The sequence below is a fragment of the Bos grunniens genome, chromosome 12, assembly GCF_055505025.1.
Source record: "Bos grunniens cultivar Pamir isolate PY7600 chromosome 12, Bosgru_T2T1.0, whole genome shotgun sequence".
NCBI lineage: Eukaryota > Metazoa > Chordata > Mammalia > Artiodactyla > Bovidae > Bos > Bos grunniens.
In genome coordinates, this window is record NC_141176.1 from 70,259,053 (window position 1) to 70,286,711 (window position 27,659).

General features: G+C 40.8%; 1 protein-coding gene and 1 long non-coding RNA gene across 2 annotated transcripts in view; both read left to right on the plus strand.

Moving 5' to 3' along the window:
- The window catches only part of LOC147361861 (ATP-binding cassette sub-family C member 4-like), a 147,275-nt gene extending 124,186 nt beyond the window's left edge, over positions 1-23,089 (plus strand). The window contains exons 12-17 of the mRNA XM_086328418.1: positions 1,209-1,303; positions 1,527-1,613; positions 13,586-13,682; positions 20,694-20,903; positions 22,116-22,256; positions 23,048-23,089. Of these exons, the coding sequence (XP_086184544.1) occupies positions 1,209-1,303; positions 1,527-1,613; positions 13,586-13,682; positions 20,694-20,903; positions 22,116-22,256; positions 23,048-23,089 (672 nt within the window). The remainder of the gene's footprint in view (positions 1-1,208; positions 1,304-1,526; positions 1,614-13,585; positions 13,683-20,693; positions 20,904-22,115; positions 22,257-23,047) is intronic.
- A 374-nt stretch (positions 23,090-23,463) lies between these two features.
- On the plus strand, positions 23,464-25,708 carry LOC147361863 (uncharacterized). The gene is made up of 2 exons (XR_015137686.1): positions 23,464-23,588; positions 25,431-25,708. It is a non-coding gene; the product is annotated as an uncharacterized LOC147361863 (long non-coding RNA).
- The last annotated feature ends 1,951 nt before the right edge of the window (positions 25,709-27,659 follow it).

The following is a 27,659-nucleotide window of genomic DNA, read 5'->3' on the forward strand; positions in this document are numbered from 1 at the left end:
GAGTGGCAAGCTGAGGCTGAGATCAGTAAAATGTTTTGTTTAAGACGCATTTACTCCTTGATAAAGTAAGAGCTGTGCCTTCACCAGCCTGGGCCACCAGCTCTCACACCTGTGCCTCTAGCACAGACCTTCACACTTGCATGTCCAGCTGCACTATGACACCACTGGGAGGTCATCTCAGCTTGTCCACATGGGAAGTCTCCTAAACCTACATCTACCATCTTCCCCAATTCAGTAAATGGAGACCCTTTTCTTCCCCTTCCTCACGCCCCAGACACACAATCCTCCTCTTCTCTTATAGCCCATACCTGTCAGCAGGTCTTCCAGACTCCACCTTCCATATGTGTCTGGAGTGTGGCCCTGTCTCTCCATTCCTGGTGCTCCCATTCTGGTCCTGGGCACCATCATCTCTCACCTAGATTATTCCAGTAGCCTCCTTGCTTGTATCTGCCCTCACCTTTCTCCCATTATCATCTGTTTTCTACAAAGTGCAGGACTGATTTCTTAAAAATCTCAGACCATGTCAGTACTCCCCTTCCTCCTTTATTGGAGTGACCCCAGGCTCCTCCTTCTCTGTCTCTGCCCTCACTCCCCTCATTCTTACTCAGCTTTGCCCTCCTACATCCTTGCTTGTCCTGAACTCCTTGGGCATCTCCCCCGTGGCCCCTGCACCCGCCCCTCCCTCTGTGAGGAGCAGCCTCTCCAGGTCTTCCTGAGCCCCTCAGATCTGCTCACACCTCCTCTGAGCAGAGCCCTCCCACCCTAGTGTGGACTCACTTCCTTCCTTCAGTCTCCATCCCCCTGAGCCGGCTTCCTTTTCCTTCTCATCCTCAGTACTTGTGCTCAGGTTAATTTTACATGTCATCCGTCTCCCACCATGGAAAGACATTTTGAGACTTTGTTTCCTCATGGCTGAATTCATGTGTCCAGAACGATGCCTGCTGTATAATCGATGCTCAATAAATACCTGTTATAGTGGTCAAATGCATAAATGCTGTGGAAAAAATATACAACGAAAACACATTAAAATTCCTGAGAAGCTTTTTTTTTTTTTTAATGTTCAAAGTTACAATTTAGTTGCTATGAAAATAAGCACACTGCTGCTGATCAAACACTTGTATGAAGTACTAACGCTGAAGGGCTAAGATGGCAGGAGGACAACACATTTTAATTCTTTGTTTTTTTTTCCCTTTTCTCTCTCCATGTAGGATTTACAATGTCTGGAAAATGGAGATCTAACTGTCGTAGGAGACCGAGGAACCACACTGAGTGGAGGGCAGAAAGCCCGGGTCAGCCTCGCCAGGTAAATGGCATTTCAGTTGTCATCCTGCCCCTCCTTCTCCATGGCTCCTAGTGGAAGTGAGCATACAGACCCTGCTCACTGGGTGGGCCTTTGTGAAGCAGGGTCTTGGCTCTTTCCCTAGGCTCTTGGAATGAACATAGAGTTTTCAAACACTGTCATGATTCAGAGATGAGACTCAAGGAGTGTGAAGTGTCCTCTCCTGACATCTCTCTCTGTTTTCTAGAGCCATGTATCAGGACGCAGACATCTACCTCCTGGATGATCCGCTCAGTGCAGTGGACGCAGAAGTCAGCAGGCACTTGTTCAAACAGTGAGTTTGCTCCTGTTTTCTATCATTTCTTCTTTTCAGGAATCCTGTAGAGACCAGGGAAGAGAGCCCAGGAAAGCCTTTGTACTTTGGGAGACTCAACTCGCTTTGCCTGGTGTCTCTCCCTCCCCTCCCTTCCCTCCACAGAAGATCCATCATAGAGAAATTTTGCATCATGCTGAGGTCAGGGCAGGAAAAGACAGAAGGTGCTTCCAGTGTGCAGAGGACAGTGGGGTCTGTGCTTTAGGGAGTGAGGGATAGATGGCAGATTTCCCCCTGCTACTTGTAGTTGCTGAATCCAGACCCTGGGGATAAGGACTATGAATAGGGTGGTCTGGTGGTATAGTGGTTAAGAATCTGCTTTGCAATGTAGTGGACATGGGTTTGATCCCTGTTGGAGAACTAAGATCTCTTATGCCATGAAGTAACTAAACCCATGGGTCACAACTGTTGAGCCCACATGCTCCAGAGCCTGTGCACCACAGCTGGAAAGTCTGCATCACAACAAAAGATGCTGCATGAAACAACTAAGGCCTGACCCAGCCAAATAAATAAAAAAATATCTAAAAAGAAGAAAGATGATGTACGCTTTTTAAACTGGAGAATGGGACTAGGTGACCTGCTACTTGGCTGCCAGTTCTTTTCCTCCATCATTTGTTTAAGGCAGGTTAGAAGTGAAGATTTTAGTACTGACATACGACTTCTGTGGAAAGGCCTTGTTGTCATTCCGTCAGTTTGAAATTCTTACTAAAATCTAGAATTTCAAAGTGATTTATTCCTCACCAGTATATGGCCTCAAACATTAACATTGCTTCATCAATGCTTAGTAGAATGAATACTTAGAACCACATGTAGGATTAACTTGAATTTGAAACTAGGTATCTAGAATCTGGCTTAATTCCTGACTCTCACTTTGTGTTTCTGGAATTTGTTGTTGGTAGTTCTTGTTTGACCACTGAATCCCTGAGGTAGAAAAACTCTGATGCTTTTCTGTGTATAATGTGTCCTAATACACGCTGACTGAAACCTCTGCTGGAATCTAGATGGGTCTTTTTGAAAGTCTCACAAACTTGCTTATTCTGAAGCAGCATTCACATCTACTCCATCTTGCTGTTGTTCACCTTGGTGAAGCCAACGAGTCCTTCCAGCTGCACTTATTAAAGCCCTGCTGTGTGCCCTGAGATCGACGCCCTTAGAGATGTTACTGCACAAAACCTCTTAGTTTACAAAGGAGGAGGGTCAGCCAGGAGAGGGGAAGGACCCAGACTGGGCAGAATTAAGGGAGACTAGGACGCTCAGCTCTCATTCCTGCCTGTAAGGAATCTGTCTCTATGTGGAGCTTAAGACTGAGGGCTGGGAAAAGGTCAGCAACTCAGTTCAGTTGAGTCACTGAGTCGTGTTTCGACTATTTGTGATCCCATGTACTGCAGCATGTCAGGTCTCCTTGTCCATCACCAACTCCCAGAGTTTACTTAAACTCATGTCCATTGAGTCAGTGATGTCATTCAACCATCTCATCCTTTGTCATTCCCTTCTCCTGCTGCCTTCAATCTTTCCCAGCATCAGGGTCTTTTCCAATGAGTCAGTTCTTTGCATCATGTGGCCAAAGTATTGGAGTTTCAGCTTCAGCATCAGTCCTTCCAATAAATATTCAGGACTGATTTCCTTTAGGATGAACTGGTTGGATCTCCTTGCAGTCCAAGGGACTCTCAAGAGTGTTCTTCAACACCACAGTTCAAAAGCATCAGTTCTTTGGTGTTCAGCTTTTTTATGGTTCAACTCTCACATCTATACATGACCACTGGTAAAACCATAGCTTTGACTAGGTGGACGTTTGCTGGCAAAGTAATGTCTCTGCTTTTTAATAAGGTGTCTAGGTTGGTCATAACTTTTCTTTAAAAGAAGCAAGTGTCTCTTTTAATTTCATGGCTGCAGTCACCATCTACAGTGATTTTGGAGCCCCCCAAAATAAAGTCTGTCATTGTTTCCCCGTCTATTTGCCATGAAGTGATGGGACCAGATGTCATGATCTTCGTTTTCTGAATGTTGAGTTTTAAGTCATTTTTTTTACTCTCCTCTTTCACTTTCGTCAAGAGGCTCTTTAGTTTTTCTTCACTGTCTGCCATAAGGGTGGTGTCATCTGCATATCTGAGGTTATTGATATTTCTTCAGGCAATCTTGATTCCAGCTTGTGCTTCATCCAACCAGCATTTCTCATGATGCCCTCTGCATATAAGGTGACAATATACAGCCTTGACATACTCCTTTCCCGATTTGGAACCAGTCTGCTGTTCCATGTCCAGTTCTAACTGTTGCTTTTTGACATTAAGAGGTTTTTTTTTTTTTTTTTTTAGAGGGTTTTAATACAGGATAGTCAGAGAAGGCAATGGCACCCCACTCCAGTACTCTTGCCTGGAAAATCCCATGGGCAGAGGAGCCTGGTAGACTGCAGTCCATGGGGTCGCTAAGAGTCAGACAAGACTGAGCGACTTCACTTTCACTTTTCACTTTCACACATTGGAGAAGGAAATGGCAACCCACTTCACTGTTCTTGCCTGGAGAATCCCAGGGACAGGGGAGCCTGGTGGGCTGCCATCTATGGGCTCTCACAGAGTTGGACATGACTGAAGTGACTTAGCAGCAGCAATACAGGATAGTAAGTGCTGAGTGAAAGCAGAAGTGGCAGCTGGAGGCTTTCATTGAAACTGGAAATCTCCCTGTGTCCAGAGCTGAGCGGGACGTGCCCTGGGGGCCTGCAGGCTGGGCAGGTGTGTGGAGGCTGAGAGGTGGACCCAGTCCTTTGCTGAAGGAAGAGTAGAAGCTCAGGTATGGAGGGAAGAGGAAGCAGGGCTGTGAGGAGAACAGCAGACACGTCCTCGCCTGGAGGAGGCGTGGTCTTCAGCAAAGAGAAGCTATTTGGAAATTCTTGCTGTCATGTCCTGTGTTAGTTTTCTGGGGCTGTGACCATCCAGGCTGCTCTCACTGGAGACCAGAGCCTGGGAAGATTAGAAATAACAGAAATTTATCTCTCATAGTTTTGGAAGCTGGGAAAGTCTAAGATCAAGGTATGGGCAGTTTGGTTTCTCCTTAGACCTCTCCACTTGGCTTCTGATGGCATCCTCCTCACTGTGTGCTCACATGGTCCTCCCTCTGTCCACATGTACCCCTGTGCCTCTGTCCTTATGTCTTAGTTTCCTCTTCTAAGGACACCAGTCAGATTATAATTGGCCCACCCTAATGGCCTCATCTAACTTAAATACCTTTTGGAAGATCCTGTCACGGAATTCTAAAGTACTGGGGGTTTAGACATCAGCATGTACATTTGTAGGGGAAATAATTCTTTCACAACTCACAATTCATGCTACTTAGCAAAGTAAAAAGATTTCAGCAGAGTTAGCAGTGTGTGTATGTGAGAGAGAGACATGTGGGGGCAGCTCTTAGCTCTGTATACAAGGAGCTGGTATTTCACATTCACTAGCAGGGTCATTGTACGAGTTCTACCAAAGTTTGTGTGTAACTTGTGCTTAGTGCTGGGGTGATGAAAGAGCTCTGGAGATGAGTAGTGATAATGGTTACACAACAATGTAAATGTCCTTAAGGTTATAGAGCTGTATACTTAAAAATGGTTAAAATGGTAGATTTCATATTATGTGCATTTTGCCACACAAAAAATGCACAGTAATACTGACTCTTTCAAAGTACATGAGAGCTGCACAGCTGATACTTGGCATGGCCTCTAGCTCTCTGGTCTGACCCCCTTTCCTACCCTCTCCTGATTATGGCTTGATGAATTTTCCCTTAGAGAAATGCCTTGTGTCTTGTCATGAGTTCAGTGATGGTTCTAGTACTGTGGCAGAGATTCCCCACCTACCCTTCTGGTATCATAAGTAGCTCAGCCTCCCTGTTCTCAATACCCCACCCTGAACTCACAAATGTCTGTCACTCTGTCTTGTGTGCATCTGCACAAGTTCTCCATCAGTGTAAGAAGAGATTCTGCTGACTGTTTTATTTGTATCACTGGGAGGGGAGGAGACAGAGTTCTGATTGTCAAGTGTTGCTACGCTATCACAAAAGCTCTCCCAAGTTCTTTTCTGAACCCAGGATGTGTTTATAAAGTCCTCTCAACATTTTGAGTTTAATGGCTCTGGATGTGCACTTGATAGAAGCAAGCTTGTTAATTAAGACTGTCCTTTGCTAATCAGAACCACATTCTCTGGGGAAACTTAGGGCAGGGAGCATGAATGCAATATTTAGGACATCACTTAGCAGCAACTGAGAATGTTCTCAGTGAGTTAGAAAATTGGATGGAACATTATGCTATGAGAGATGGTGGTTGTGTTGAAGCTTAATAATGGGGAGTATTTTGTATTAAAAGTTAGTGAATCATATTTCTACTAGCCATTAACAGTTTTCTTCAGTCATGAATCTATATCCAAGGTTATTAAGGTCCATAAGTTTTACACCTATATGTTGTTACACTTACTACACTAAGTGAGTTCTATCACCTACATAAGGTGAGGGGCCTTAGGTGAACTGATGCAGTGACACCTGTTCCCAGCCATGGATCTTGTTCTGGTCCACCCCTACATCATTAGACCCCCCACCTCCTGCATCATCTGCTCTTCAGGTCTGTCCTGATCAGATTCTGACACTGCTGTCTACACAGCTCACCCTCCTGTTCCAGCCCTTCATAGATCCCCCCACGCCATTCAGGATGCAGTTCCAGGTCTTCAAACAGAGAACAGACTTCTTTGCCATCTTCCCCATCAACCTTTCCAGCTCATCCCCACACCCAATCAGTATCTGGCTATGCTGGATTTATGGGGGGTCCTTTCTCACCCCTGTCTGTCCGTACACACGGGTCCCTCTGTCCCGGAGCCAGGGAGCAGTGTACCAGCACACAGAAGGAAGGTGGAAGATGGGTCCTGCCATTCCCTCCTACTCCTCTAGGTGGCTCCCACGCCTTCTGTCTTCCCACAGCCCTCAGTGGGTGCACTTGACCATTTATGAGTCCCCCCGCCGCTGCCACCCCCAAACCCCGACCTCGACCCTAAGCAGTGAATGAAGGAATGTGCCTCAGCCCAGCATGTTCTGTCCCAGGACTTCTGCACCTGCTGTGTCTTCTTCCAGGATTTTTCCCCAGATAGTCTCAGGGCTCCCATGTCACCCTATCTAAGACAGCAGTGCCCCCTGCTTTACCCTCAGAGCACACATCACAGCCCAGTAGTGCATTTTTCTATACTAGTTCAGTGTATTCCCCTTTCCATGGTACAGAGAGTTGTCTACTGTCTTGACCTGTGGGTGTATCCTCAGCACTTGGGATAGCACTCTGCCTAACCAAAGTCTGCCAGTTGAATGAATGAAGGTGGGACTCTGTATTACTTATAACCCTTCTACAATAACCTACATGTCACCTCTTAACACAGTATTTATATAGGATTATTTTGATATAGGGAATTATATAGTTAACAGCTCTTATCTAGAAATAATGTGTAAACAGCTCATCGCGGAAGCAATTATTTTTTAATGGCATGACTTGGAAAACTTTACTCTTAAAACTTGGAAAATAAAGTATTTTTCTAGAGATTTGGATAAAAATTATTATTTGGGAAGAAGTTCAGAGTCATCAACTGATCACTTCATTGTAATGATATTACCTCATCTATGATGGAATGTTAGGAAGAAAACATTTTAAAACTTTTCAGTTGGTCCATCTTGGATAAAGTAGCCCATCATATTTGATTAACAATTGCCTGTGGGGACTATTGACAGGTATTTTGAACTAAAGAAAAACAATTCCATGAATTCCAAAGAACATTCCCAAGAATGTTCAAATTACTGTACAATTGCACTCATTCCATAAGCTAGCAAGGTAATGCTCAAAATCCTCCAAGCTAGGCTTCAGAAGTATGTGAACTGAGAATTTCCAGATGTACAAGCTGGGTTTAGAAAAGGCAGAGGAACCAGAGATCAAATTACCATCATTCACTGAATCATAGAGAAAGCAAGGAAATCTAAAAATAATCCACTTCTTCTTCATTGACTATGCTAAAACCTTTAACTGTGTGGATCACAACAAACTGTGGAAAATTCTTCAAGAGATGGGAATACCAGACTACTTTACCTGTCTCCTGAGAAACCTGTATGTGGATCAAGAAGCAAGAGTTAGAACTAGACATGGAACAAATGACTGGTTCAAAATTAGGAAAGGAGTATGTCCCTCAAGAAACAAGAAAAAAGTCAAATAAATAACCTCACTCTACACCTAAAGCAACTAGAAAAGGAATAAATGAAGAACCCCAGGATTAGTAGGAGGAAAGAAATCTTAAAAATTGGGGCAGAAATAAATGCAAAAGAAACAAAAGAGACTATAGCAAAAACAACAAAGCCAAAAACTGGTTCTTTGAGAGGATAAATAAAATTGACAAACCATTAGCCAGACTCATCAAGAAACAAAGGGAGAAGAATCAAATCAACAAAATTAGAAATGAAATGGAGAGATCACAACAGACAACACAGAAATACAAAGGATCATAAGACACTACTATCAGCAACTATATGCCAATAAAATGGACAACTTGGAAGGAATGGACAAATTCTTAGAAAAGTACAACTTCCCAAAACTGGACCAGGAAGAAATAGAAAATCTTAACAGACCCATCACAAGCACAGAAATTGAAACTGTAATCAGAAAACCCAGCAAACAAAAGCCCAAGTCCAGATGGCTTCACAGCTAAATTCTACCAAAAATTTAGAGAAGAGCTAACCTATCCTACTGAAACTCTTACAGAAAATTGCAGAGGAAGGTACACTTCCAAACTCATTCTATGAGGCCACCATCACCCTAATACCAAAACCTGACAAAGATGCCATGAAAAAAGAAAACTACAGGCCAATATCAGTGATGAACATAGATGCAAAAATCCTTAACAAAATTCTAGCAATCAGAATCCAACAACACATTAAAAAGATCATACACCATGACCAAGTGGGCTTTATCCCAGGGATGCAAAGATTCTTCAATATCTGCAAATCAATCAATGTAATACACCACATTAACAAATTGAAAAATAAAAGCCATATGATTATTTTAATAGATGCAGAGAAAGCCTTTGACAAAATTCAACATCCATTTATGATAAAAACTCTCCAGAAAGTAGAAATAGAAGGAACATACCTCAACAAAATAAAAGCTATATATGACAAACCCACAGCAAATATTATCCTCAATGGTGAAAAATTGAAAGCATTTCCCCTCACCACTACTATTCAACGTAGTTTTGGAAGTTTTGGCCACAGCAATCAGAGCAGAAAAAGAAATAAAAGGAATCCTAATTGGAAAAGAAGAAGTAAAACTCTCACTGTTTGCAGATGACATGATCCTCTACATAGAAAACCCTAAAGACTCCACCAGAAAATTACTAGAACTAATCAATGAATATAGTAAAGTTGTGGGATATAAATCAACACACAGAAATCCCTTACATTCCTATACACTAATAATAAGAAAATAGAGAAATTAAGAAAACAATTCCATTCACCATTGCAACAAAAAGAATAAAATACTTAGGAGTATATCTATCTAAAGAAACTAAAGACCTATATATAGAAAACTATAAAACACTGGTGAAAGAAATCAAAGAGGACACTAATAGATGGAGAAATATACTGTGTTCATGGATTGGAAGAATCAATATAGTGAAAATGAGTATACTACCCAAAGCAATCTATAGATTCAATGCAATCTCTATAAAACTACCAATGGTATTTTTAACAGAGCCAGAACACATAATTTCACAATTTGTATGGAAATACAAAAAACCTCGAATAGCCAAAGCAATCTTGAGAAAGAAGAATGGAACTGGAGGAATTAACCTGCCTGACTTCAGGCTCTACTACAAAGCCACAGTCATCAAGACAGTATGGTACTGGCACAAAGACAGAAACATAGATCAATGGAACAAAATAGAAAGCCCAGAGATAAATCCACCCACCTATGGACACCTTATGTTTGACAAAGGAGGCAAGAATATACAATGGAGAAAAGACAATCTATTTAACACGTGGTGCTGGGAAAACTGGTCAACCACTTGTAAAAGAATGAAACTAGAACACTTTCTAACACCATACACAAAAATAAACTCAAAATGGATTAAAGATCTAAACATAAGACCAGAAACTATAAAACTCCTAGAGGAGAACATAGGCAAAACACTCTCTGATATACATCACAGCAGGATCCTCTATGACCCACCTCCCAGAATATTGGAAATAAAAGCAAAAATAAACAAATGGGACCTAATTAAACTTAAAAGCTTCTGCACAACAAAGGAAACTATAAGCAAGGTGAAAAGACAGTCTTCAGAATGGGAGAAATTAATAGCAAATGAAGCAACTGACAAGCAACTAATCTCAGAAATATACAAGCAACTCCTAAAGCTCAATTCCAGAAAAATAAATGACTCAATCAAAAAATGGGCCAAAGAACTAAGCAGACATTTCTCCAAAGAAGACATACAGATGGCTAAGAAACACATGAAAAGATGCTCAACATCACTCATTATCAGAGAAATCCAAATCAAAACCACAATGAGGTACCATTTCACGCCAGTCAGAATGGCTGCGATCCAAAAGTCTACAAGCAATAAATGCTGGAGAGGATGTGGAGAAAAGGGAACCCTCTTGCACTGTTGGTGGGAATGCAAACTAGTACAGCTACTATGGAGAACAGTGTGGAGATTCCTTAAAAAAACTGGAAATAGAACTGCCATACGACCCAGCAATCCCACTACTGGGCATACACACTGAGGAAACCAGAATTGAAAGAGACACGTGTACCCCAATGTTCATCGCAGCACTGTTTATAATAGCCAGGACATGGAAGCAACCTAGATGTCAATGGACGAATGGATAAGAAAGCTGCGGTATATACACAATGGAGTATTACACAGCCATTAAAAAGAATAGATTTGAATCAGTTCTAATGAGGTGGATGAAACTGGAGCCTATTACACAGAGTGAAGTAGCCAGAAAGAAAAACACCAATATAGTATACTAACACATATATATGGAATTTAGAAAGATGGTAACGATAACCCTGTTGCAAGAGAGCAAAAGAGACACAGATGTATAGAACAGTCTTTTGGACTCTATGGGACAGGGAGAGGGTGGGATGATTTGGGAGAATGGCATTGAAACATATATAATATAATATATGAAATGAATCGCCAGTCCAGGTTCAATGCATGATACAGGATGCTTGGGGCTGGTGCACTGGGATGACCCAGAGGGATGGTAGAGGAGGGAGGTGGGAGGGAGGTTCAGGATGGGGAACACGTGTACACCTGTGGTGGATTCATGTTGAGGTATGGCAAAACCAATACAATATTGTAAAATAATTAGCCTCCAATTAAAATAAATAAAATTATATTAAAAATTAAAAAAAAAGTAGGAAAGGAGTATGTCAAGGCTGTATATTGTCACCCTGCTTATTTCACTTTTATGCAGAGTACATCATGTAAAATTCTGGGCTGGATGAATCACAAGCTGGAATCAAGATTGCTGGGAGAAATATGAATAAGCTCAGATTTGCAGATGATGCCACCCTTAACAGCAGAAAGTGAAATGGAACTAAAGAACCTCTTGATGAGGGTGAAAGTGTGTACATGTGTATTCTCACTCATGTCTGACTCTGTAACTCCATGGACTGTAGCCTGCCAATCTCCTTTGTCCGTGGAGTTTTCCAGGGAAGAATACTGGAGTGGGTTCCCATTTCTTTCTACAGGGGATCTTCCAAACCCAGGGATTGAACCCATGTCTCCTGCATTGGCAGGCAAATTCTTTATCACTGTGCCACCTGAGGATGAAAGAAGAGAGTGAAAAAGCTGGCTTGAAGCTCAATGTTAAAAAAACTAAGATTATGACATCCAGTCCCACCACTTCATGTCAAATAGAAGGGGAAAATGTAGAAACAGTGACATTTTATTTTTCTGGGCTCCAAAATCACTGTGGACAGTGACTGCAGCCATGAAATTAAAAGACACTTGCTCTTTGGAAGGAAAACTATGATAAACCTAGACAGTGTATTAAAAAGCAAAGACATCACTTTGTGGACAAGTCTGTATTTTCATAGCTATGGTTTTTCAAGTAGTCATATATGGATGTGAGAGTTGGTCCACAAAGAAGGCTGAGTGCCAAAGAATTGATGCTTTCAACTGTGGTCATGGAGAAGACTCTTGAGAGTCCCTTGGACTTCAAAAAGATCAAACAAGTCAGTTCTAAAGGAAATCAGTCCTGAATATTCGTTGGAAGGACAGATGCTGAAGCTGAAGCTCCAATTCTTTGGCCACCTGATGTGAAGAGCCAACCCTATGGAAAAGATTGACAGTGGGAAAGATTGAAGGCAAAAGGAGAAGGGGGCAGCAGAGGATTAGATGGTTAGAGAGTATCATTGACTCAATGGACATGAATTTGAGCAAACTGTGGAGACAGTGGAGGACAGGGAAGCCTGGTGTGCTGCAGTCCATGGGATCACAGAGAGTTGAACACTGACAACAATTCCATGAAAAACTTTAGTACTAACTGGAGAGGGAGTTACTCAGTCAAGAAACTTAGGTACAAAAGCTAAAAGGTAAGATTACACAAGCCAAAAGGTAAGGTAAATGTCAAAAGGTAAAAATAAATCTGTTTGGAATCAATGAAACGATGGTGAGTGTGTCTGCATCCCAGGGTCTTCTTTCTGATCACAGACCCTGTGTCCAGAGGGTCCCCTCAGAGTTTTTCTATTCTGAGTCCAAAGCATATGACCACTTGTGTTTAGGGAGGAGTGGGGAAGGGAGCTGGCATTTACTGAGCAGACTGGTGGTTAGACTTCTCAGAACATGTGATTGTCATTGATGTTGTTCTGAGATGAAGAAACTGAGGTTTAGTGGCTTGTCTGATGGAACTGAGCTGCAGTCTAGTGCCTCCAGGTTCTCCATCTGACTCACTCAGCAGGCTGAGCTCTGGCCCATGTTCCTGAGATTTGCTTTGTGAGGGTGCAGGGCACTCAGAGTACCTGCTTGGAGCCCTGCCCATGCTCACTGGGGCCTCGGACCTGGCTACTCACTTCTCTGAAGGGGTTGTGGACCCTTTAGGAAGAGACTGGGGCTGAGTTCCTTGGGGTCTGCATTTAAAATGTAGGGGCAGTTTGAGGGGGTTGCTGTGAAAAAAACCACTTAAGTTTGGATAGTTTGGGGGGTCTTGGCTAAGAGAATTGTGTGTCTTGAGCTGTTGGATGATTTCCTCTGATTTGGGCCATTTGGACTCTCATCTTTCATTTTCATATTCAGAAGGTTTTCAGTTCAAATGAAACGTTTAATTCCTGGTTGGGATGGAATGTTGCAGAGATGTATGGAGGCCACACTAGCATTCATTTTCTATCTAATGCTATTTGGGAAGAAGAGTCTAGAAAATACACTCTGGCAAAGGTTACGAAGGGCCTATTAATTTTTTGTTGTTACTATATACATTGTAAATCATAAACAATCACTTAGAAAACTGCCTGAGAAAAATGTACAGAGTTTTAAATGACATAGATTCCTCTTCTCCCATTTCTCTATAGTGATGAAATAGTGTTTTAGTTCAGTCAGGTTTTGGAATCTCAGTATTGGTCAGTTATTTATCATCATGAAACATGTAAATAATTGATGAGTTTTTTGAGGGAAAAAAACCTGGCTGTTGGCACGTCCTTCACTGGACTGGTTTTTAGAATTTTTTAAGCAGAGCTGGATTCAGATTTGCTGCTGATGAATTTGAGGACCTAGTCAGATTTATTACTTTATATTGGTACTTAGTTTGTATTATTTATTTGGTATTTAAACCATGGATCTTCAACTCCTGTGTTGTCTTTGTCTCATTATGTTTTCAAAATATGTGTTTTCAATTGGAAGCACCCCCATTCATGTTTTTACATACTGTACCTTTTACATTTGTAGGTGTATTTGCCAAGTCTTGCATGAGAAGATCATAATCTTAGTTACTCATCAGTGGCAGTACCTAAAAGATGCAAGTCAAATTCTGCTATTGGAAAAGGTAAGTAATTTCTAGAAGTCTGTGGAACTTGCTAACACTCAGGTGTGTTGAAAGCCAGGCCTCCCAAAAGGTCACTCTCCTTGGATTAATGGTAAATACCCTCTTCTCCCTCAGTTGTGCACTCCCTTCTCAGAGCTGGTGGTATTCTTACATTTGAGGATGAATCCAAAGGCCTATAGAAATGTCACTATTACATTCTAAGCCACATAAAGCCTAAAGTGTATAGAAGTGCAACTGCAAGGCTACTGAATCATCACTGTTCTAGTGAAATTGTTAAGGATAATGATGCAATGTTATTTAGAACTTTTTGTTTTTCTTTTCCAGGATTTAAGTCAAATTGTATTATTTGGAAATTAGAGATACTAAAACCTGTTTGTATCCACAGGATTGTCATGCACAGTTTGCCTGAAGAGCATCTTCCATTAGTACAGGAAGCAAGGTTAGGTAGCCAAGCACCTGGGTCAGAGATGCCCACTCTGCTGGGGTCTCCAGTTGCTGGTTTCACTGCCCAGGTCTCTATGTCCCCGATATGTGTGGGAGCCTGTGCAGAAGGAGGACAAGGTCCTGCCCTCACAGGGCTCCTGTTCTTATGGGGACAGATATGACAAAGAAGGTGACATGCTGGCTGCCTCCCTGAGGAGCTGGTGCCTCACGGGGTCTGAGTGACATGAAGGTAGGGACTGTGCTGTCACCCAGGAGAAGGTATCTGAAGCAGGGGGTCTTAAAGAAAGAGCTGACCTGGCAGGTTGGAGGAACATCAGCAAGACCAGCGTGTCTGACGAGAGTGAGCAGGGGGCATGGAGGGAGCTGGTCTCTGAGCAGTGGGCAGCAAGCCCAGAAGTGAGATGGAAGCCTTGGATGGTCCAGAGCAGAGGAGGATGTGGTCTGATGTGGGATTTAAAAGATTCCTCTGATGATCACTGGAGAGGTGACAGCAGAAGCAGTTAGAAGTCTTAGTAAAGCTGAGAAGACAGAAGTGTGGGCTCAGGCAAGGGTATCAGTTTCTAGAGCTGCTGTAACAAAGCACAGCAAACTGGGTGACTTAAAACAACAGAAGTTTATTTTATTTTATTGAAATATAGTTGATTTACAATATTGTATTAATTTCTGCTGTACAGTGAAGTGATTCAGTTATACATATACATATATTTATTTTTAAATATTCTTTTCCATTATGGTTTATTATAGGATACTGAATATAATTCTTTGTGTGCTACACAGTAAGACCTTGTTGTTTATCCATTCCATATATAATGCTTACATCTGCTAATCCAAAACCTCGCACTCGAAGTCTCCGCGGCTCCCTCCCTGTTGGGAACTACAGGTCTGTTCTCTCTGTTCTCAAAACAACAGAGATTTATTGTCTCCCTGGTCTGGAGGCTACAAGTCCCCAGTCCAGGTGCTGGCAGGGCTGTGTTCTCCCTGAAGGCTGCAGGAGAGAATCCTCCCTTCCTGCCACTGGTGTGCGCTGGCCTTCCTTGGGTTCCTTGGCTTCTAGCTGCAGTATTGTGGTCTCTGCTTCTAATACCACGTGGCCATTATCCCTTGTTTGTCCGAGTCTCTTCTGTTCTCATAAGGACATCAGTCATATTGGGTTTAGGGTCACCCTGCTCCAGTGTGGCCTCATCTTAGCTTGATTACATCTGCAAAGACCTTGCTTCCAAATAAGGTCAATTCACAGGTATCAGGTTTAGGGCTTAAACAGCTTTTTAAGGGGCCACCATTCAGTGCACAATACCTCACATGATTGGGAGTGGGTTGGAGATTAGTGAGAATTTTTCAGACTTGGTAATTGTTTGATGTTTCACCCCTTGGTTTGTCTGTGTCTGTGCCTCAACACCTCTGTTGTTAACCCTTGTCTCTTTCAACAGAACCATGGCCAAATCTCTCACTTATCAAATGAATCTGCTCTAAGAAAGATGATTAAAATATAGCATCTCTACCTCTCAAAGCAATTCCATGTGTAGACTGTTCTCCACTCCTCCAGGAATGTGGAGCTCAGATTTCTTAAGCTTGAGACCAGTTAACTTCACATGCAAAGCAGATGGTGTGCTGTGCTTGGTAACTCAGTCCTGTCCAACTCTTTGTGACCCCAGACTCCTCTGTCCATGGGGATTCTCCAGGCAAGAATACTGGAGTGTGTTGCCATCCCCTTCTCCAGGGTATCTTCCCATCCCAGGGATCGAACCCAGATCTTTCGCATTGCAGGCAGATTCTTTACCATCTGTGCCACCAGAGAAGTCCAAGAATACTGGAGTGGGTAGCCTATCCCTTCTCCAGGGAATACTGGATCCCAATCCAAGGATCGAACCAGGTTCTCCTGCATTGCAGGTGGATTCTTTACCTGCTGAGCTACCGGGGAAGCCCACAGAGCAGGTAATACTAGTATGTAAAACCCCGCTTTGGCAGTATTGAGTACAGAATAGTGAGAGGCACAATAACATATTTAGCCAGTCTCTAGATGTTTTGGGGCCCCCTTATTGCTTCTCTTGAGAATACCATCCTAAATTTTAGAACAACAATTTGTCCACTAGAGAGCACCCCTGGATGAGTTGGGGTCCATCCTTTCTATTTGTCTGATCTGTCTCTCACATCAGAGGGGGGATGGCATGCCCCCTTGTCCCCTTGGAATTGTCAGGGCTCGGTTGCTGAGTGAAATTACTGTCTTTGTACCACTAGTAATTTTCTTGTGCAGCTTACAGATACTAAGTAGAAAGTGGTAATTTCATTAAATATGGTGTATGCATTTTATCTCTCAAGTGACACAAGACACAATATATCTTGAATAAAATTCTAATTCTTCAGTATCAGATGATTCCCAAAGGTTTCATAGGGTTTCTTCCAGGGGACCACCTCAGGGCATAGGATGAGAAGGTTCAAAGGTAGGGTTTTGGGGCACTTTCTTCTGCTTGATCTGCCTTAACTAGATAACCTCTTTTGATTGGTTTTGCATCCTGAAATTTTGGCCTCATATTTTGTTTGCCACTGAGTGAATTAGCTGTGTCTTGTTTCAGGGGATTAGAAAATAGTGAAAGCATCTGCATATATGAGAGTTCCAAGAATAGCAAGGAGAGATAAAAAAGGATAAAAAGGATAAAAAAGGATAACAGCTGATCTTTCAATAGAAACTCTTCAAGCCAGGAGGGAATGGCAAGACATACTTAAAATGATGAAAGAAAATAACCTACAGCCCAGATTATTGTACCCAGCAAGGATCTCATTCAAGTATGAAGGAGAAATCAAAAGCTTTTCAGACAAGCAAAAGCTGAGAGAATTCTGCACCACCAAACCAGCTCTCCAACAAATACTAAAGGATATTCTCTAGACAGGAAACACAAAAATGGTGTATAAACTCGAACCCAAAACAATAAAGTAAATGGCAACGGGATCATACTTATCAGTAATTACCTTAAACGTAAATGGGTTGAATGCCCCAACCAAAAGACAAAGACTGGCTGAAGGGATACAAAAACAAGACCCCTACATATGTTGTCTACAAGAGACCCACCTCAAAACAGGGGACACATACAGACTGAAAGTGAAGGGCTGGAAAAAGATTTTCCATGCAAATTGGGACCAAAAGAAAGCAGGAGTCACAATACTCGTATCAGATAAATTAGACTTTAAAACAAAGGCTGTGAAAAGAGACAAAGAAGGTCACTACATAATGATCAAAGGATCAATCCAAGAAGAAGATATAACAATTATAAATATATATCCACCCAACATGGGAGCACCGCAGTATGTAAGACAAATGCTAACAAGTATGAAAGGAGAAATTAACAATAATACAATAATAGTGGGAGACTTTAATACCCCACTCACACCTATGGATAGATCAACTAAACAGAAAATTAACAAGGAAAAAAAAAAACAAAACATGTATCTATAAAGTTCACTAAAGCAAAGCACAGTAAAATTAAAAAAAAAAAAAAAAAAAAAGAAACTTACCCCTAACCTGATTTCTTATGCCTTTTAGAGCCGAATCTCTATCCTTAAATGGGGATTACTAGACATTCATCTCCCATATCTATCAACCCTAAAAAGTTTGCACACCACCACTAGGCCACTTCATAAAAAAAAAAAAAAAAGCTTTATTCATAACCAGCAAAAGCTAGAAGCAACAGAAACATCTTTCAATAGGTAAACAGACAAACAAGTCACAGTATGTTAGTATAATGGAATATTATTCAACAATAAAAAGGAAATGATATATCAAACCACACATATACACAAAATAAATGAATCTTTAAATACAAAAAAAAAAAAAAAAGGGAGAAAGAAGAAACTTCACCCTATTAACTTGGTGAAATGTTAAATTCACTTGGTAAAACTTAACATGACAATGTGGCTTATAATGAGATGATTAAAAAAAAAAAAAAGCCTTCCTCAGTGATCAGTGCAAAGAAACAGAGGAAAACAATAGAATGGGGAAGACTAGGGATCTCTTCAAGAAATTTAGAGATACCAAGGGAACATTTCATGCAGAGATGGGCACAATAAACGACAGAAATGGTAGGGACCTAACAGAAGCAGAAGATATTAAGAAGAGGTGGCAAGAGTACACAGAAGAAAGAGATCTTAATGACTCAGATAACCACGATGGTGTGATCGCTCACCTAGAGCCAGACACCCTCGAGTGTGAAGTCAAGTGGGCCTTAGAAAGCCTCACTATGAACAAAGCTAGTGGCAGTGATGGAATTCCAGGTGAGCTCTTTTACATCCTAAAAGATGATGCTGTGAAAGTGTTGCACTCAATATGCCAGCAAATTTGTAAAACTCAGCAGTGGCCACAGGAAATTGCCTTTCCAATCCAAGGAAAGGCAATGCAAAGAATTCAAACTACCACACAATTGCACTTATCTCACACTCTAGCAAAGTAATGCTCAAAGTTCTCCAAGCTAGGCTTCAACAGTACATGAACTGAGAACTTTCAGATGTTCATGTTGTATTTAGAAAAGGCAGAGGAACCAGAGATCAAATTGCCAACATCTGTTGGATCATAGAAAAAGCAAGAGAGTTCCAGAAAAACATTTACTTCTGCTTTATTGACTACACTAAAGCCTTTGCCTGTGTAGATCACAACAAACTGTGGGAAATTCTTCAAGAGACAGAAATACCAGACCACCTGACCTGCCTCCTGAGAAATCTGTATGCAGGTCAAGAAGAAACAGTTAGAACCGGACATGGAACAGCAGACTGGTTCCAAATGAGGAATGGAGTACGTCAAAACTTTATATTGTCACCTTATATGTTTAACTTCTATGCAGAGTACATCATGTGAAATACTGGGCTGGATGAAGCACAAGCTGGAATCAAGATTGCCAGGAGATTTATCAATAACTTCAGATATGCAGATAACACCACCCATATGGTAGAAAGCAAAGAAGAACTAAAGAGTCAGTCTCTTGATGAAAGTGAAAGAGGAGAGTGAAAAAGCTGGCTTAAAACTGAACATTCAAAAAACGAAGATCGTGGCATCCAGTCCCATCACTTTATGTCAAATACATGGGGAAACAAAGGAAACAGTGACAGACTTTATTTATTTATTTTTTTGGCTCCAAAATCACTGCAGATGGTGATTGCAGCCATGAAATTAAGACCCTTGTTCTTTGTAAGAAAAGCTATGACCAACCTAGATAGCATTTTAAAAAGCAGAGACATTACTTTGCCAACAAACGTCCATCTAGTCAAAGCTATGGTTTTTCCAGTAGTCGTGTATGGATATGAGAGTTGGATCATAAAGAAAGCTGAGCACCAAAGAATTGATGCTTTTGAACTATGGAGTTAGAGAAGACTCTTGAGAGCCCCTTGAACTACTAAGAGATCCAACCAGTCAGTCCTCAAGGAAATCAGTCCTGAATGTTCATTGGAAGGAATGATGCTGAAGCTGAAGCTCCGATACTTTGGCCTCCGGATATGAAGAACTCACTCATTGGAAAAGGCCCTGATTCTGATAAAGATTGAAGGCGGGAAGAGAAGGTGACGACAGAGGATGTGATGGTTGGATGGCATCACTGACTCAATGGACGTGGGTTTGGGTAAACTCTGGGAGTTGGTGATAGACATGGAGGCCTGGTGTGCTGCAGTCCATGGGGTTGCGGAGAGTCAGACACGACTGAGCGACTGAACTGAATTGAACTGGAGGGAGGGAAACTGAAGTAAAATGTCGTATTTTCAAAGAACTTGATTAGATTGGCAGTTCAGTTCAGTTCAGTCACAGTTGCCTGATCTGAGGAGGCCTGGTTTTCTGCTTGTGATTGGTTGTTTTTAAGTTCTCCTCTCAAATTTGAGCTCACTGATTCTGGGTTAGGTTTTGGTTTGCTGCCAAGGCTTTACAACCACTCTAGTGTCATGGCCTTCTTGTTTAATGACTTGAAGAGAAAGAATATTGAATTTGCAGTTGGGAACTTTCTGAGTTTGTTGGGAAGTTATAAAGACAATGATGACACAGCTCATGGATTCTCTGTCCAGAGCTACTTCTTACAGGTGTTGTCCCAGCTGAACACATGCTACTGTGACAGTGACATGGTCAGCATAGACTTGATGAGTGACTCTTACCTATGCAGATGTACTTGTGCCCACCTCTGTGTCAGTCTTAAGTTTGTTTCCTGGAATATCTTCTCCAATTGACTGTTTTTAAAAATTCTGCTTGTCACATGAAGTTTATCTGAATTGTCTAAAAAAACTCTACTGATACTTCCACTGATGTCTATAGTTTTTGCTTCCCTAAGTGCCTGCAGTAGTTATCTCAACAGCCTCCATTTTTAACACATGAGCACACATTTCTTTCATATCTGCCAGCACCTTACACAATATTTGGTTTGGCAGAGAACAGAAGGCTTATATTGTGTCTAGCTGAACTAGATTTGTGAACCATAATTCCAGACCTAAGAAATATTTTCTTACAAAAGTTATAGTTTAATACCAGTTAACTTTTCTTGATTAGTATTTAAATTATTATTATTTAATGCAAGTACATTCCTCTCAAGTTTAAAATTTTTATTTTAGGGTGAAATGGTGCAAAAGGGGACTTATGCTGAGTTACTGAAATCCGGGGTAGATTCTGCTTCCCTTTTAAAGAAGGAAAATGAGGAGGCTGAACCATCTCCAGTTCCTGAATCTCCCACTATGAGGACTCAAACCTCCTCCGAGTCTTCAGTTCAGTCTCAACAGTCTTCCTCATCCTTGTTGAAAGATGCAGCTGCAGAAGACCAAGATGTGAGTTTCTCATTCTGCAACATCCTGGTCTGTCCACTTTTGATGGCCATTCAGTCTTCTCCTCTCATGACATCTTTGTTTCAAAGTAAATAAGTTTCCAGGGCCTTATTCCATGGAATTGGTAGAATTAAATTGCTCTCTGATCAAGGTTCTCCTTTGGGTATAGGATGATGAATCTTATCAAGATCAGTAGTGCGTACACTGCTATGAATTCCTGGGTGTATGTCTATAATGGCTCCCAGCTTCCCTTTTACATCCAGAGGCTTACTATGAAGACCCCCTCCTATCAAATCCTGCTGTGACCCACATTAAATCAGCTATTTTTCCTACATGTTGGAATGTTCTGGCACTGCAGATGACTGATTGTCGTATTCTGCCTTGGTGTCAGAAGGTTTGTGATAGATCAGAGATAATGTGTGTGAAGGACCTGACACACAGCAGACACTGATTAGTCCCTCACATTCCACACTCAGGAATCACTGAAATTCAGGAACCACATAGATTCAGATCATATGCTGTCCTCCTGCTATCCAAACTCAGCTTACTCCAACTCGTGTGAATTCAGCTTACTGTATTTGACTAGTATTTTGAGGACAAGCTATGTTTTATGTTTTAATCATTGAGTGACACAAGTCATCTAGAGGTATACATTAACTACCTATCATTTTGTGTGTTATTTTGAAACAAACTTCTGCATTCATATTTGAATTGGATATGTTTTGCATGTGCCGAAAGTCATCATATACAATTTTTATTCTTTAGTCATATAATTTATTTTTTAATTGGAGTATAACTGCTTTACAATGTTGTGTTGCTTTCCACTGTGCAATGAAGTGAAGCCGCTGTATGTATACATATATCCCCTCCCTCTTGGACTCCCTTTCCCCCTACACCTCTGTCCCAAACATCTAGATCATCACAGAGCACTGCTACTTTAAGCAAAGCCACGCAACAATGAATAACCTTGTGCAAATGATATTTCTTTATTTCTAATAGATTACTAGAAGTAGTATGGCTGGGTCCAAGAGTCAATGCATATATGGTTTGGTTAGATATTTCCATACCCTGTCCATAGGAGATGGACCATCTTGCACTCCTACCAGCATGTGAGGTGTGTCTGTTTTCGCCACAGAATTGCAATTTAGGGCATTATTGAACTTTTGTAGTTCATTATTTAAAATTTTGTCTTTAACTGCCATTTTTCCCTCCAAGACTGAGAATATACAGGATACACTATCTGAGGAGAGACGTTTAGAAGGAAAAGTTGGTTTTAAGACCTACAAGAATTACTTCAGAGCTGGTGCTCACTGGTCTGTCATCATTTTCCTTATTCTAGTAAGCATAGCAGCTCAGGTACGTAAGGAAATTTGTTTTGGTGTGTGCCCTTAGCTTTCTATTCACATACTATTTATACTGTATCTATTTATTTAATTATTATTATGTTTATGAAGAGATTTATTTTAAAAAACTGGCTCATGAAGCTGTGGGATCTACCTGGGTGAATCTGAAAGCAGAAGAGCAGGCCTGCAGGCTGGAACTTCAGGCAGGAGCTGCAGTCTTAAGACAGAATTTCTTCCTCCTCCAGGAAGCTTCAGGTTGTGCTCTTACAGCCTTCGACTGACTGGATGGGGCCCACCACATTGTTGATGGTTATTTTTACTTAGGGTGAATAATTATAGATATGAACCACAATGTACAAAAAATACCTTCACATTAATATCTAGAGGAGTGTTTGATTAAATGACCAGAGACTGGAATGGCCAAGGTGACACAGAAAACTGACCATCACAGTACCTGTCAAGAGTCTTGCTTCAAAACCTTGAACATTTACACTACAACTTTTTTTTTTGCATGTACTTGGATTTGCATTCAAATATGCTATCTTTGGGTAGCAAAATAAGTGACGCTTATTGGTGTTGTGTGTTTGTGACAGATTCTAGAAAAAAAAATGAATGCCTTTTAGAGATATTAAATTATAACATGCCCTCCCCTGACCTTTCGTCATTTGGGATGTGGGGCTTGGCACAGACCTGAGTCAGAAGGACCGTCTCTCTGTTCTGGAGCCTTTCCATCCCCCATCCTAGTGAGAGGGTAAGAGGGCTCAGTAACGTCAGTGTGTGAGTGACTGTTGTTTCCTGATCCAGGTTGCCTACATCCTGCAGGATTGGTGGCTTTTAAACTGGTGAGTGATTCCTGCTCTGACCCAAAGTGCTGTAAAGTCTACACAAAGCCTCACTTTCCCACAGAGTCAGGGGGAAGGGTGGGGACTATTCAGCCTCCTCTTCTGACCCTCATGTAGTTTTCCTGGACTACGTCAGGGAAACTACATCACAGCTCCTGCTGGACTGTGACCCTCCCATGGTCTCTCTCCATGTCTCACTCTCAGAAGCTTCCTCACAGATATTTTTGAGAACTGAAAGTCGCAATTCAAATGGTATCTCTATTATAAGGTAGAGAGACATAGGGCCCTTAGAGCTGGGAACCATTTTCTAGCATTAAATTCATCTCCTAAATCAAGATTAATTTTTTTTTCTGGTATATATGTATATTCTATCTATAGCATAATATTTTTTTATTCCATGTTCTATAGGGCAAATGAACAGCATACTCTGAATATCACAGCATATGAAAAAGGGAATATAACAGAGATGGTTGATCTGAACTGGTACTTAGGAATTTTTTCAGGTAAAGCCAAATCATCTGGTCTATTATACTAGAGTCTGAGGTGCTTACAAGCAGCCTGTGTGAGCAACTAGGGCTTCCAGGAGAAATTCAGAAATACCTCAACAAATAAGAGTCTGAGTCACATTTACTTTATGAATTAATTGGAATAATTATTTTAAAAATCTACTAAAAGAAGGTGAATGAAGACTCTTAATTTGCTCTGTACTGGATTTTGGAAGTTAAACTAGAATTGAACATTCAGGAAATCAGCCACTGGAAACCTGTGCTACTATTTTTCTAATGGGTTGCTTGATCTAAATCTTATTATATGGATGGACAAGGGATTAGAAATGGATCCCCACCCTGTGGTTTGAGTTTTTCCAGTTCTGTCTGAATAAACCCTGTCTTTTATTGAACTTAGATGAATTCCTCTGGCAGCAAGGGCCCCCAAGCAAAAGCACTATTTCCTTGCAGGTATGCAAAATGCCCTTTGCTACACTGCTCATATCTTGGGCTTCACCAATTACTTAAGAGAGAAGCTAAGTAGGAAGAAATCCAGTGTCTGGGAATTAATTAGGATTCCTTCTCTTTCTTACCTTGTTATTGCACCTCCAATTGTGTGATTAATTTAACATCTGGCTTGCCAGACTAATATTAATTAATATGGCTCTGTTTTCACAAGAGTGCCTAGAATATGTGTAGCATTTCATACTTTCAAAAGGAAATCCTCATCTAAAATTTTAAAATATTTGACAAGAAACATGCATACGAACTTTCTGCAAAGATAGAGTGAATTATATCTTTGTAAGAACCCACTCATTGAAATTTGGTATTTCTTTTGTTGATCACTTGCTAAGAAACCTAAATCCATTAGCTGTTTACCTTCTGAATTGGTGGACTGTGGTGGCTTAAAGCAAGAAGGAAAATATTCTATTGTATATTCATCTAGGATAGTGGGCTAAGGCAAATGCCTGTGGATGAAATTCAGGAATTCGAACAGCTTTAGGGTTGGAATAACAGTGATGTGAAAAGCTGAAGGAGAAAAAATATTTGATGGAATGTTTATAACAGAAATTATTTCCAGTTTCCTTAGTGTCGTGGGTTCAAGAGATATTTGAAGGGCTATTTTAATTTTTATATGCATATTAAATACTCATTTATGTCATTAATAAAATAAATTTAAATAATTATGTGCATTTACAAATGCTTTTTGTTTCTATAAAATAGTGAGATTAGTTGCTCTTTTAAGTTAATTATCTTGTGTTAAGATATAATTTGTATTTTCTTGCAATTCAACTATTTAAGACATTTTCTACATGTAACTTAGTGTGATATTTTCCAATTTTTTAAAGCTACTGGGTATTTTGTACAATGAAATGAAATGAATTGATTTCTCCTGTTTCCTGTTAATTCACATGCTGGTACCAAAGCATACCACAATTTCACATTATGGAAAATTTTGTAAATAATGAGATTTGAAACATGGAGAAAGAACGATTAACTACTTTTTATAATTAGTTTTTCTTCTGAGTTTTTATTAGAATTGAGTTTGGAAAGCCTAGAATGAAATTATAGTTCACACCTCATTTTTTTCTTCATACATGGTTTCTGTTTAGTGAAAGGAAAATACTGATTTTCATATTCTTTTTAATAAATGTATTTTGTGAATGCATTAAACTCTTACAGAATCCATTCTATACATGTATCTAAACATTTATTTCACATTCTATATATTAAAATTTATATGTAAATTCTTTTTATAGAGGAAAATACATAATATCTTTATAAAGTGCCTGCTGTACTTCAGTATCATTGAAGAAAAGGCAGAAATTTTGTGTTATAAGTGACATTTCTTTATTTCAGGTTTAACTGCATCTTCTCTCCTTTTTGGTGTCACGAGATCTCTGTTGACATTGTACATCCTTGTTAATTCTTCACAAACTTTGCACAACAAAATGTTGAAGTCCATTTTGAGAGCTCGAATATTGTTCTTTGATGGAAATCCAGCGGGTGAGTCAGACACCAAGTTTCTCAGTAAATATGTCTTGACACAGTTAGTGCTTTGCCATGTTCTGGTATTTGAAAATGGAAGAGATGCTTGGAATAAATTACTGTGTGTATTGATTCATTTTCTATAAAAACCTTCACTGATATTTTTCTCTTACTAGAGAAAATTTGAATATAGGAGCATATAAGCTTTTCATTTATGTGCATGGGGGAAGATAAGTGAATGTTCACTTAGCAGAATGATTTAGGAATCCATTTATTGTGTGGCTTATGAAACACCATATATTTGTTTTAAAAATGTATTTATTTTAATTGGAGGATAATTAATTTACAATATTGTGGTGGTCTTCCCATGCTGCTGCTGCTGCTGCTGCTGCTAAGTTGCTTCAGTTGTGTCTGACTCTGTGCGACCGCATAGACGGTAGCCCACCAGGCTCCCCTGTCCCTGGGATTCTCCAGGCAAGAACACTGCAGTGGGTTGCCATTTCCTTCTCCAATGCATCAAAGTGAAAAGTGAAAGTGAAGTCGCTCAGTCGTGTCTGACTCTTAGCAACCCCATGGACTGCAGCCTACCAGGCTCCTCTGTCCATGGGATTTGCCAGGCAAGAGTACTGGAGAGGGTGCCATTGCCTTCTCCGGGTCTTGCCATACATCAACATGAATCAGTCATGAGTGCAAAATTGTCCCTTCATCCTGAACCCCTTCCCACCTCCCTCTCCATCCCATCCCTCAGGATTGTCCCAGAGTACCGGCTCGAGTGCCCTGCTTCATTCATTGAACTTGCACAGGTTATGTATTTTACATATGGTAATATACGTGTTTCAATTCTATTTTCTCAGATGATCCCACCCTTGCCTTCTCCCACATAGTCCAAGAGCCTATTCTTTACATCTGTGTCTCTTTTGCTGCCTTGTACATAGGTTCATCATTACCATCTTTCTGAATTCCATATATATGTGTTAATATACTGTATCAGTGTTTCTTTTTTTTTGACCTACTCCATTCTGTATAATAGGCTCCAGTTTCATCTACCTCATTAGAACTGACTCAAATGCATTTTTTTTTTTTTTAGAGCTGAGTAATATTCCATTGTGTATATGTATCACAACTTCCTTATTCATTTGTCTGTCAATAGACATCTAAGTTGCTTTCATGTCCTAGGTATTGTAAACAGTGCTGTAATGAACATTGGGGTGCATGTGTCTCTTTCCATTCTGGTTTCCTCAGTGTGTATGCCCAGAAGTGGGATTGCTGGGTCATACAGCAATTCTATTTCCAGTTTTTTAAGAAATCTCCACACTCTTCTCCATAGGGGCTGTACTAGTTTGCATTCCCACCAACAGTGTAAGAGGGAAACACCCTATATTTGATGTTAAGTTCTGTTCAGTTCAGTCCTTCAGTCATGTCCAACTCCTTGTGACCCCATGAACTGCAGCATGCCAGGCCTCCCTGTCCATTACCAACTCCTGGAGTCCACCCAAACCCATGTCCATCAAGTTGGTGATGCCATCTGACCATCTCATCCTCTATTGTCCCCTTCTCCTCCTGCCCTCAATCTTTCCCAGCATCAGGGTCTTTTCCAATGAGTTAGCTCTTTGCATGAGGTGGCCAAAGTATTGGAGTTTCAGCTTCAGCATCAGTCCTTCCAATGAACACCCAGGACTTATCTCCTTTAGGATGACTGGTTGGATCTCCTTGCATTCCAAGGGACTCTCAAGAGTCTTCTCTAACACCACAGTTCAAAAGCATCAATTCTTCGGTGCTCATTTTTCTTTATAGTCCAACTCTCACATCAATACATGACCACTGGAGAAACCATAGCCTTGACTAGACGGACCTCTGTTGACAAAGTAATGTCTCTGCTTTTTAATATGCTGTCTAGTTTGGTCATAACTTTCCTTCCAAGGAGTAAGTGTCTTTTAATTTCATGGCTGCAGTCACCATCTGCAGTGATTTTGGAGCTCAGAAAAATAAAGTCAGCCACTGTTTCCCCATCTATTTGCCATGGAGTGATGGGACTGGATGCCATGATCTTCGTTTTCTGAATGTTGAGCATTAAGCCAACTTTTTCACTCTCCTCTTTCA